Source organism: Mastigoproctus giganteus, chromosome 12, assembly GCF_048544385.1.
Source record: "Mastigoproctus giganteus isolate SK-2022 chromosome 12, ASM4854438v1, whole genome shotgun sequence".
Lineage (NCBI taxonomy): Eukaryota > Metazoa > Arthropoda > Arachnida > Uropygi > Thelyphonidae > Mastigoproctus > Mastigoproctus giganteus.
This window is the reverse complement of record NC_143586.1, coordinates 88,801,447-88,815,122: the sequence shown is the minus strand read 5'-3', so window position 1 is coordinate 88,815,122 and position 13,676 is coordinate 88,801,447. Positions and strand designations below refer to the sequence as shown.

General features: G+C 37.8%; 1 protein-coding gene across 1 annotated transcript in view; it reads right to left on the bottom strand.

Annotated features, from left to right (window-relative positions):
- The window catches only part of brun (trafficking protein particle complex subunit brun), a 379,016-nt gene that overhangs the window by 212,506 nt on the left and 152,834 nt on the right, over positions 1–13,676 (bottom strand). Inside the window, exon 10 of the mRNA XM_090385832.1 lies at positions 8,991–9,060. Within this exon, the coding sequence (XP_090241958.1) occupies positions 8,991–9,060 (70 nt within the window). The remainder of the gene's footprint in view (positions 1–8,990; positions 9,061–13,676) is intronic.

Genomic DNA, 13,676 nt, shown 5'->3' with positions numbered 1-13,676 from the left:
TATATGACTACAAAGATCAACATAATTTACATATGACAACATTATATGAATGGCAGTCTTCCCACAAGTCCATAGACTACTTCCAGCCAAATCCAGCTGAAAGAGGCTGAGAAACAGACCATGCTGAATAACAAGAAATATTGCATCTAAGCCAAACTGCAACCAGGGGACTTCTTTTCAAATCAATGATATTAACTTTAGGGAAAAATTTATAAGTTTCCCTACCTTTATTATAATTAGAAAACATGTTATGTCTACAAGAGTATTAAGAAAAAGAATCACTATTTACCACAAAACAAGTAAATATTGAAATTAGGGCAAATTCTTAGCAAGGCACAATATCATCTGTATCACTATGAGAAACCCAATATTCAAATAAAATAAAAATAAGAAAAGCAAATCAAGTGGCATCAGTGCTTGTTAACACTAAAAAGAATCGTATTTCAGTAGTAGAGCACTATCCAGTCAAATATCAATGGGTATCCTTATATGATCCTGAACACAAAAAGAAGTAACAAACCAACTCAAATCATAAGGTATGCCATGAACACTGCCCTCTATAGATTAAATAAGAAAACATAATAAATGAACTGAAAATTTAAACATTGACTCAGCAATCAATGGGTCTAAGCCAAATGCAAATATGCATATGAATACTGAACTAGATTATAATAAACAAAATTAAGACAAATAAATCAAATTAAAATCAATTAAGTCTAACAAATGACAAAATAAATTAAAACAATGAAGTAGTTATAAGCATTCAAACCAAATAAAAATGGCACAAAATTGCATACAATTAGAGGGAAAAGAGGAGTACACAAGTAATGATATTGGACCTTGCTAAGAATTTTTTTGTGGCAAATGGTATTTCTTTTTCATGATACTCTTGTAGTTTCCCCTACCTATATCTGATTCATTTCAATGTTTCTGCCATATGGTTTGCAATTCTTCCATAATTCTTATCTGCTCCACCTTCATATCCAAGGAAAGAAATATTCTGCCTACCCCAAGATAACATCTGACTCCCAAGACCTTGGCCAAGATATTTATTAGCATTAGCAAGGGCACATGATGCAAGAAAGCAAACTTATATAGCATCAGCCAAAAACTACACTTTTAACAATTATTAGCAATGTATTAACCCAGTTCTAAAAATCAGGTGACTAGCAGGAAGCCTCCATGCAATCATCACCTGTAATACCTCAATAGAGACAGTACAACATGGGTTGTACCCAGAACAGAAAATCTTTCTGCTGAAAATAAATGTTTCTTTATAATAGTTCTTTACCTCATGAAATTAAACCCTGGAAGCATATGTCAAGATGTGAACAAATAAGTATTTACACAATAAATAAATTCAGCAATATCCTTTGATACCTAAATCAGTTCATATAATTTTCCAGGACTTGTCTATAACACTTTACTTCTATTTTTAAGAAATTTAATATGTTCTGTAAAGAATCCCCTCTCTTCTAGAATAAAACCCCAAATATCTAGTATTTGTAGCATACTTCAAGGGATGCCTCTCCTAACAAATGGAAAACTATTCTGGCTGAGCCTACTTTTCAGCAACATGTGTCTGTCTTTTTGCAAGATATGATCGATTTATGTCTTGGCTCCAATTAAACAAATTCTCAATGCCAAGGAAACTCATCTTAAAAAAAAAAAAAAAGTCTCAATTTCAGATCTAGAAGTTCCATAAATTGCATAAGCCAAATCATCCACATAGGCAACTGTGCCAGCCCATTCACTTTCAGTCTCAAGAAGCTTGTCCAAACACATCTTTCAAGGAAAAGGGTCCAGTGCTCAATCCTGGTAACACTCGCATACAATTGTACTTACTTCTTCAATATACCTTGTTCTTCTTCTTCTTCCTTGAAAGTTAGCCTAAAATTCCCTAACAGATCATCCCGCCACAGCCTGTAAAATACACCTTTAAAGTCAACAAACAACCAAAGGAAATATCAACCAATATAGTCCTCAGCATATCTTATTACTTGTATTATGGCATCTTTGACAGATCTGATTTCATGAAGCCATACCATTTCACCAGATATAAATGCATTCCAAACCAAGCCAACATGACGGAGAGCACTGACTCTAGCAGTGACTCCTCAACAAATGGAAATGAAAAGCAGAGGATGAAAATAGGGCGTCCAATTACTCCCGGCATGTTCCTAAAAAACCAACAAATGGATCCAAAGCCTACTAGCAAACCAAAAAATCTTAAGGGTAAAATTGCTACAAAAAAGGCAACTCCCATAAAAGGAAAGGGAACAAGACACAAAAAATGTCAGGGAAAAACCACTTTGAGGGAAAATCCAAACCCAGACATCACGATAGTCAATGAAACAGATGAAGAAGGGACAAACATTAGGGGAAAGGAAGTTGATACACAGACAACGGAGGATTTGGCATTACAGGTCCAAAACCTACCAAAACACCAAAAAACAGAAGGAACAGTAGAAAACATAGAAAAAATGTCAGCCCTGAAAAACAGATTTCTGGAAGTTCTTCAAGCAGGCCATGAGATTACCCCCTTTATGGTAACTGAGCTCTGCAAAATCTGGGGGAAAATGGAAAAGATAATAATCGACACAACAATTGCAAATGAAATTCTGAAAACAAAAGGAAATGCACAAAACCTACCTAGTCCAAACCCAGGACCGACCTATGCCAGGGCTGTAGGGGAAGGAATTGGCAAGAAGAGTGTCCCAGATCAAGTTCCACAGGGAAATCAGGACAAACATGTCATCATTATCAAGCCCTCCAAGGAATCAACAATAAAATCAAGCGAGGAGGTAAATAAGGCAGTTACAACACAATTAAGAGCAGACCTCAAGACCATAAAGATAAAAGCTATCAGGAACCTAAGAGAAAACGGAGTGGCCATTGAAACAGCCACAATACATGACTTAGACAAAATCAAACAATGTTCCAAACTAACCGAATTAAACTTAACTGCAGACACACCAAAAAAACTAAACCCCACAATGGCGGTCTATAATGTGTCAAAGGACTTTGAGGAGGTTGACTTCCTGGAAGATCTGTACAACAAAAATATTAGCGACAAAGATATCACACCGGATGCATACAAAAAAGAAATTAAAATTAGGTTCAAGATGAACGCAAAAAGTAATGAAAACAAACACTGGGTCCTGGAAATGTCCCCCAGACTGAGGAAGCAATTTCTAAAAACAGGAGGGCGAGTGTATGCTGGGTGGACTGCCCACACAATTAAAGATTTCATTGTGGCCTCACGTTGCTTCAAGTGCCTCTCATATGGCCATGCAACCACCACTTGTAGACAAAAAGAGCAAAAATGTGGGCACTGCGGCCTTTCGGGCCATCAAGCCGGCTCCTGTCCGACCTCTGAGGGTCCTGTATGCTGCCCAAACTGTAAGGCGCGAAATAAGGATTCGCAACACTCGTATCGTGACCCACTGTGCCCAGAATACCTGAGGGCACAAGAAGTAACTAAGCAACGAACCAACTATGACTAACAACCATAACACATTAGCTGTTAAGAATTTCAACCTACTTCAACTAAACTGCCAAAGATGCACATCGGTCATGTCAGATCTGTCCAAAACAATCCAAGAAAACAAAATAGATATACTTGGGCTGCAGGAGCTGTATTCATATAAAGGAAAAGTAAAGGGCCTCCCCTTCTCTGCGCGGGTAATACAATCGAACCCCTCGGTGGACGGCACAGGAGGAAATGCTACATCAAGGGTTTGGGCCGCGATTGTTATCACAAACCCAACCCTCACAGTCACGAGGATAAATAACCTGTGTACTGAATATGCTGCTGCAGCTTGTATAGAAGGTCCCATAGCCAGATTATATGTTTTCTCCATATACATGAGAAACGCACGACGAGGCCAGGACATTGAGCCCTTTGTGAATTACCTAGACCACGCACTGGATAGGCTGCCTGACAGAAATGTGATCATTATGGCAGACACAAATGCAAAGTCGACCTCTTGGAACAGCCCACAAACTGATGACAGGGGTGAAATGCTTGAAGAACTGATAACTTCCAAAAACCTAATTATTAAAAACACCCAGGGCCACCCACCGACTTACTCATCTGCCACAGGGGAATCCTACATTGATGTAACAATAGTGGGCCCCCCCACTAAGACATAAAGTCAGAGAGTGGAAGGTGCGTCCATCTTGGTCAGCTAGTGACCATATGGTCATAACATTCCACCTGACTTCTGAACCAAACAATCACCCAGGACGGAAAATGTATAATTTCGCAAGATATCAAACGAAGAAGGGACACTGGGACAGATTTGACAGACTTCTGAAGGAAACATTCTCCCCAGAATATCTAACATCCATTTCCAACCTTCCCACTGACCAACTCCTCCAAATCATCACGGAAAAAATAACGGAAATCAGTGACGGTAGCTTAAAAAAATGCATAAGGAAACCAAACTACGTCCCCTGGTGGACAACAACCCTGACTAAACAGAGGGCAACACTGAAAAAAGCCAGGAAAGTCCTCCAAAAAGCCAAAAGACAGGGTAGACCCCCGCATGCCATCCATGCACTCTATGAAGAATATAAACAACTTCGTCGACAGTATTTCAACACCATTTATCATGAGAAACAAAACGCGTGGGGCCGTTTGGTCAAAAAATCAACTACCAATGATCCGTGGGGACTAGTCTATAAGCTGATTACGGAGAAGGTCCATCCTGGGGAGGTGTTTCAGTCCATCATGACCACAGGCGAGACTGAGAGCCTTACCTGGAATGAATCCATAGATACCATCTTGGATGAACTGATCCGCCAAGACATAATGTGGCCCGAAAGTTCAACACAAACTAAAATGCGCATGGCTCACCTAACATATCTTGCGCCCTCAGAGGAGGAGATCTTCACTGCGGATGAAATTGAAAACGCAATTTCAACAATGAAAAATGGCAAATGCCCAGGCTTGGATCTCATGGAAGTGGCCACAGTCAAGAGAATTTGGTCACAGTGTCCAACTTTACTCATAAATCTCTTTAACTCCTGCCTGACCCACGGCATCTTTCCGAAACCCTGGAAGAAGGCCAACTTAAAACTTCTAGTTAAAAACCCGGAGAAATCATCAAACCTACCCACCTCCTACCGGCCAATAGCTCTTCTCCCAGTGCTGGGGAAAACCCTGGAAAAACTCCTGGCCCAGAGACTGAGAGCCTATTACAACAGGAAACATCTTTCTTCTGAATCCCAATTTGGGTTTACCCAGGGCAGATCAGCCGTGGATGCCATTGTAGCACTGCAAAACGCCATTGCAAACACAGAATCAAAGTATGTCCTTGGTCTCTCGGTTGACTTCAAAGGGGCCTTTGACACCATCTGGTGGCAGAGTGTCCTTGAGAGGTTCCGAGAGGCCGAAGTGTCAATCCCCATCTATCGACTCCTAGCGGACTATTTCAATGATCGCAGCCTAGTGGTCTTCTCTGGAGAATGCCATGTCACCAGGCCAGTTACGCGGGGCTGCCCACAGGGATCTGTTCTTGGCCCACTCTGCTGGAACATGGTCCTTGATGGGTGGCTTACGCGCCAACACAACACGGCAGCAAAGATTGCATTTGCAGATGACCTCATTATTCTACTACAAGGGAATTCAAGGTTATCCTTGGAAAGCGCCGCTCAAGAAATCCTCGAAGACCTGACTGCCTGGACTACCACACATAAACTAGAAATCTCCTCAGACAAAACCAAACAGATCCTGTTGAAAGGAAAACTGGATATAAAACGACCACCAAACATAAAGATTGGAAGCCAAACCCTAAAAATGGTCCCTACACTTAAATACCTTGGAGTGATGATTGACAGTAAAAAGCAATACATACCCCATGCAAAATATATACTCCAGAAAGTTAAGACAGTAACAGGAAAATTAATTCGAATTACCAGAACCTCGTGGGATATCAAACCACGCACCTTGTTGCTTTACTACAACTGCATTCTGCTTCCAATCATAACTTACGCTGCAGGTGCATGGGCAGGCAGTATACAAAAACATACTGTTAACAAAATAATCACTCAAGCCCAAAGATTCTTCCTTCTGGCATCCACCAAAGCGTGCCGCACTATATCAACATCAGCACTACAGATAATTAGCGGAAAGCTCCCAATTAAATTTGAGGTCATAAATACCTATCTCCAATATTGCCGAAGTAGGAACATCATATCTATTTTTGAAAGATACCAAATAGATAGAAACCTCACAATTAAAAAAGACAACGAGAGACTACGGGAACTATACGTCATAGACTGGCAAGAGAGCTGGACCAATGACAGCAAGGGGCGGACAACACATCTATTCCTACCTCAAGCGGCGGAAATAACCAAACAAATAAGATCGTGGTTTAATCCGGGACTCTACCTAACATTCCTCCTTAGTGGTCATGGCAGCCTGAACTCGAGGCTAAACGCACTGGGATTATCAGCTACCCCGTGCTGTAAGTGTGGGGGCCTGGAAACGGTCCAACATATCATCCTGGAGTGTCCCTACTACACGGATTACAGGCTTCCCCTTCAACTCGAAACCAACGTCTTTGATACAAGTGACTTTCCACGGTTGGTTGCTACTGAGGAACACTATAAACAGGTATCGACTTTCGCGGAGCGCGTTTTCAAAAGAAGACAGGCGATACAAGGGAACAATCAGAACTGACTGGTTGGACTGGACGAACTGGGACTCAATCCACACTGTGATGTGCGTCATTAAACTGGAACCACGTGGTGGTCCACCACAAATGGACATGCCACTCTGGGCAATACTCACGCTTAAGTGTCATCAATATGTGTCTTCAATATGTGCCCTAAACTACCATCAACTCACCAGACCAGCATGGGCTCGAAAATGCCAGGGCCTTTGCCAAAATGGATATTAAACCATGTAAATACAGACTTTCACTCACCATGAGGCACCGCACTAGGTCAGGATTGAGCCCTGCGAGAGTGGATCCATCACAATTGAACAGTCCAAATCATGTGTCAACACTAGTATCTTCCTCACTAGGTCAGGATTGGGCCCTGCAAGTGTGGGATCTACTACATTTGGACGGTCCATAAACACGTAATGACTAAGTGACATACCTAGATATCCCTCACACTAGGTCAGGATTGGGCCCTGCAAGTGTGGGATGGCTTACCACGTAATACTAAGCTTATAACCATGTTAAAGGAAGGGAGAAAGGAGGAAAAAAAAAAAAAAAAAAAAAAAAAAGAGAATCTGGCTGCCTCCTCGTGGCGCGGTACGGGAGCGGGGGGTCGGGACTAGTTCTCCGCGGCCCCCTGCTGCTAAATGCCAGATGCCAGCCACAAACAACATACACAACACATTACACACACTAATGACAATTATAAATAGTAACCGCGATAGATAACTTAAATTCCGTAAAGGCTCGCGTACTTATCACTCACTAAATACTTACTATAATTATAAATCACACTCAAATCTTAAATCTTACATTCAACCTAAACTTAAACTAAAATTAAATTAAACCTAACTCTACCTCAAACCCGACTTAACTTCAGCTTAACTTAAAACTAAATTAAATTAGGAAACATCAACCATAAATTAAACTTATAACTTTAATTAAACAGTAACTCAAATCTAAGCTTAAACTTAAACCTAAACTACAACCTAAACTTAAACTCATCTATAACTTAAATTTAAACCTAAACCGAACCTACACTAATGTCAAAACCAGCTTCATAATTACTTAACTCAAACCCAAACTTGCCCACTAAATTAACTAACACTCAACTTAAACACACAACAGAACTTAAACTTTACTCAAACTTAACTTAACCCTAACCTAAAACTAAACACTAAACATTAACTTAAATTAACTAAAACACATTCAAACGATTTGATCTAAACTTCAACTTTAAACTTAACTTTAAACTTAAATTTTAATTAGATGAACTAAAAAAACGATTCTGCTGGCACACAATTAAGCTTAACGAACGGCGGACATAGGGGACACCCTGGAAACCGCCAGTAAACTACAAAAAAATACTTTGATACTTTGTACGGAATCATTAACCAGTTAATACATAACCACTCAAATTTTTTTGCCATAACTGCCACTGGAAGAACAATGTGATGACAGACCAAGCAGAGTAATCAAGAAACCTATCAGGACTTTTCAGAATGACCTTCAATAAAACAATGAGGGTGTTTTCCTTGCCTGTCTTCTAACAAGAATGGAAAACACCTTCACCAAAGCATGAATTAAACATATTTAATAAAATACCAGGCCTTAAAACTATAGAATCTTTTAACAACCTCTCAATAAAATCGAGTCCAGGAACTTTGCCACATTTCACAAGGTTGATGGCCTCAGATGGTTCATCCCCGTAAACACAGGCTCACTATTATTACCATTAATACTCACAATTTAACATTATAATATTGAGTTGGTCTTCATTTAATAGTATTTCAAACAGCATTACATTTAATAGTATTTCAAGAGAAAATCTTGGAAACAAGATTTTCTCTACCACTGAAGTCAGGAAAACAGGTCTATAGTTACTGGCTTCATTCTTGGAACTGCTTTTATGTATTGGTGATATGTTGGTACCTCTCCAATCCAAAGGAATCTCTCCCAATGATACCCTCATAATTAAACACAGTGGTCTGATGCACTCATCATCATTTTAAAAAGAGAAATAATAACATCCTTCACCCTGCTAGAAAGGTCCACATCCAACTGATCACTGATAATATGCCCTGAGCCTTACGTCATGCTGTATAAAGACTTCATTAAAAAGATGAGATTATCAGAAACTTTAAGGAATCATTATTCAGTACTATTGATTTATAAGTATTATGTCACACAATGTGTAAACCTTCAAACAGAAACTCATAGGAAGGGCAAAATTCAAAGCAGATCTTCAAATAAATAACAGAATTAAAAAAAGTTTTATTATTTAAGTATAACAAAATGTACAGATTGATATATTACCTCGGGGAAAATCTTTTGGATCAAGAGTAAGTTTATAACCATCCAGGGTCTGAAGCATGAAGAGATAACTCTGCAAAATAATGCAACACTTCAGCATAATGCATTTTTGTATCTACATTAACTTGGAAAAATCTTGAATGTTTAAAAAATAATTCAGGAATTACTTCAACAGTTTAGAATTTCTTAGTTCTAGCTGTTTAAATTCATGAACCAAGCTATATCGATCAATATTTTATTTGTATTTTTTTTTTAAATTAATGCTGAGATAGAGAATGCCATGAGGCATTGGTATATAATGACTTCACTCTCGGAACTGCTTTTATATATTGGTGATATTGGCACCTCTCCAATCCAAAGGAATCTCTCCCAAGATGCCCTCATAATTAAACACAGTGGTTCGATGCACTCTTGAATTCATGACTCGCAAGTCAAGCAATGTGTGAGTCAAGCTATATCGATTAATATTGTATTTGTATTTTAAAATTAATGTTGAGGCATCAGTATATAATGTCTTTAAATGTATGTATTCTAAAGTCTGTTTAGCTGTTTTGCTGGATAGAAACCAGTTTCAGGAGGGGAAAACCATGCACACTATGTGTGACCCCTGCTAACTAACTCACCCATAAAGTCCCTGCCCACCAAGATAAGACTTCAATCCAGGCCTCTTCTATCTGGTATAGAAGAACAGTGAAATTGTAAATACTGTGCTAGCCACAAAGAGCATTTTTATGCCTTACTTAAGGGTATTCAAGTTGTGACAAAATTTGAGCTCTTCAGCCTATGAAGGTGAAGCTATATAAATTAAGCAAAATATAATGGCCTGGGTGCAGTTTAGTTTCCCACTTCTATGTCAGAGAACCCCTCTGCACAGCCTGATGTTCACTAGCAACTGATTTAATATAATACAGGATCTGTCAGAAATAATGACAAATTTCATTAGTTTTTCTCCTGTGCAAAGGAGATTTTGCTTTTAGTGAGAATAGGAAACAGGACAGAAAAATAAGTTGATTATAAAGTGATGGAACATTCAATATAGTGTTTACACATACTATAGCTTTTAGAATGTAAATCTATCATTACAACACAGCATAAATTTCAGCAACATTGTTCATATCATGCCCCCCATCAACACTACTATTACTTTTACTCAGTTAAATACCAACTTCAGTTTATTTTAAAATTCAACTATTTAGTAATGATGCAATTGCATTAGTCAATGTCATAGTCTGAATTTTACAGGGTTTGAGGCATTCTGCTCAAAATCTTTATTTTTCTAAGAAGCACACCTGGCATCTTCCATACTGCCTAAATAAGTCAAAACTAGGTCATCAACTCTAATACCTCTGGGTACCTACATGCCACCAATGAAAGGGCAAATAAACTTCAAAACGGTGCTGGCTAGGTGGTGATACTCAACGGAGAATAAGTAACAATGACTTCTACAATGAGGAAGCATTACTTATTCAAAGTATAAGAGGAAGGCAAGTCATGAAGATTTTAACAATATGAGATGTAATAACAATAATGCAAAGCATATAAACTTCAGTTTGTATTAAAATTCAAACATGTAGTAATGATGCAATTGCACGAAACAATGCCACAAGTGGGATTTCACTTAATAATAAAAGCTTTGGTAAGTATTCTGAATGCCTGAGTTAAGTGGTTGCTAAAAGTATATCATCTGACTGGAGCCTTTTGGACATTTCTGGTGACCTTGCTACATTTTCTAAACCTCTTTGTATGAAGAAAGGAGAGTTTCCCACTGGTTGAGTTGACAGAGTATATTATTAGGGATACTGGAGATCATCTTTGTTCAAGTCAATTTAAACCTCTTTGGGGGGAAAGACAAGTCATGGTCAATTTTCATGGCTATCACTATGATGGAAGTGCTTTGGCTCTAGTAGTGGATATTTATTTATATCCATTTTTGCTCCTTTCTCCCACCAACCTACAGCCGGACTGATCACAGGTAAATACCTATATAATTTTATAGTAACTATGATGCATACCTGTCGGGCTTTGGGTCTCAATCCCAGTTTGCAGCTAATAGTAATCCAAAATTAAAAACTAAAGTTAACCAAAAATTAACAATTACAGATTATAAAATTTACTTGAATTAATTTAGGACAACCATAACCTAAAAATGAATACTTGCAAAGCAAAACTGTTATTGAGACCACAGAAACAGATATGCCCGTGGCATTCTTTAAGTATGGCTATCTATCTGCTCAAAGTGCCCGAGGAAGTAGCAGAGAGACGGCCATGTGAAAGAAAGTCACCTTCCTATTTTATATTTATATTTTATACCTTATACTTTTATTAACTTGATCCCATGTTAATAGATAACATGGAACCATAGGCGATCCAACAACTACTGCTAGCCAGTTAGTTAGGCCTTAATTACCGGTAATACTTCCCGCCAAAAAAAAAAAATCCCCACCACCCGCAAAGCATAATCTATCGGGATCTCGACCTAACATATATATACAGTGGAACTTCTCTATTACGAACTTCTATTTAACGAATTTCTCTATATTACGAATTTTTTCGCAAAACATTGCACCTTGAAACGAAATGTAAAATTAACCCCATATAACGAAGTGTTAGTCTCTCTATAACGAATTTTTAAAAAAATTAGTAAAAGCATTTTTGAAGATTTTCAAGCATTTACTGCTAAACAGACGCTCAAATATACTGCCTCCTTCCTTCCGAAATTGTGCATTAGCATCTGGAATTAAATAATCATCCTTTTAGTGAACACTTGTGGCTATTGACGCCTGTAGGAGGGTCTTTGTTTCATTTTTGTTACAGTTATTTAACCAAATGGGTTTTCTTAAAAGTGGTCGTAAAGTTTACAATAAATAAGGTAGATTTGTAAATTGATGTTGGCTCAGGGGAAAACGAAATTCGCTGCGGTAAACCTTTAGCATGCTGCGGCAGCAATACACAGAATGCTACCATAGTCGGTTTTTAGTAACGCTTACTGAGTGACATTCGCTTCTCACCTCAATTGTACCACGTGACCTTCATGTCAATCATTATATGATATGTCTGTTCTCGTCTAACTGGACTCCCAGTAGATGGTTTTCATGATTTTTTTTTTTTTTTTTTAATTTCGTTCGTCAATCACATAGGCTATATGCTCTTGTATTTTTTTTTTTTTTTTTTCTGAAAAGTAACATACAGCATACGTTAATCATAAATTTTCTTTCGTGTATATATGAACGAAAGCAGAATTAAAAAAATTCACAAAGTTGTATATTTCTTCAAAGTGAGTAATACTGTTGACTTGGCAAGCAAACATCATTGAGTAGGCAGTACCTGTACTAAAAATTCACTATATGGCCAGCGCAGCGAAGTTTGCGGTGTATGTATCGGCAAGAGCTGCAGTCCAGTAATTTTTACAATTGCGAAAACAATGTCAAAGAGAAAGTGTTTAAGTATTGTCGATAAAGCAAAGATTGTTATGATATTGACCAGGGTTTTAAGAAAAAAGATATTGTGGAGAAATATGGCATATCTGCAAGCAGTTTATCTACGATTTTTAAAAAAATCGAGAATCAATTTTAAATGCAATTGAAGGAGGAGCAGACAAGAAGCAAATTAAGTTGTGTATATACGAAGATGTTGATAAAGTTGTTCTAAAATGTGTGCAAATGATACGTGAAAAGAATATCCCAATATTGGGCCTAATAATTAAGCAACAAGCTCTGAAATTTGCACAGTCCCTTGGACATACAGAATTTAATGCAAGCACTGGGTGGCTAGATAAATTTAAGAAGCGCCACAGAATTGTGGAAAAGGTTATTTGTGGAGAAAGTGTTAATTGTAAGCGAAGAAGATTGCAACAGTTGGAGGAACAATACCTTAAAGAAGATTTTGGAAGAATATGAGCGTAAGGATGTTTTTAATGCTGACAAAATGGGTTTATTCTTTAAATGTTTACCGAATAGAACATTTGCTTTTAAGGATGATAAATGTTTTGGCGGAAAACAAAGCAAAGAAAGAATCACTGCTAGTTGGAGCAAATATGACAGGAAGTGAAAAATTTAAGACTTTTAGTAATCGGAATATCAAAAAACCCAAGATGTTTTAGAGGCACAAAATCTTTGGAAGTTGACTACATCTTTTAATTAAAAAAGCATGGATGACAAGTGTTATTTCTGAAGAATGGATATTAAAACTAGACAAGCGTATAACAAAAGAAAAAAGGAAAATTGTTTTGGTAACTGACAACTGCCCAGCACATCCTGCCAGTATTTCTGCCAAACTTAAAAGTGCAAAGTTATTTTTACCGCCAAACGTAACGTCGAAACTCCGCCAATGGACCAAGGCATTATTAAAAATTTTAAATTTCATTATTGAAAGAGAATAATAATGAAAATTGTCAATGTGTTATCAGAAAATAGAAACTTGGAGGTTACAATTAACCTTAGAGATTGCATCTCTGAACTGGCAAAAGCTTGGACAAACGATGTCACTGAATATACTATTCAAAATTGTTTTTTGAAAGCGGGATTTGCATTGAATACAGAAGTCGAACAATGACTGGACGAACAAGATGAACTGCCCCTTTCACAACTGAAAAACTTTTGGACATTATTAGAATCATCCGGAAAAATTGAAAATGAAATAACAGTGGATAGTTATGTTTATGTAGATCACAGCAGAACATTCAAATGAAGA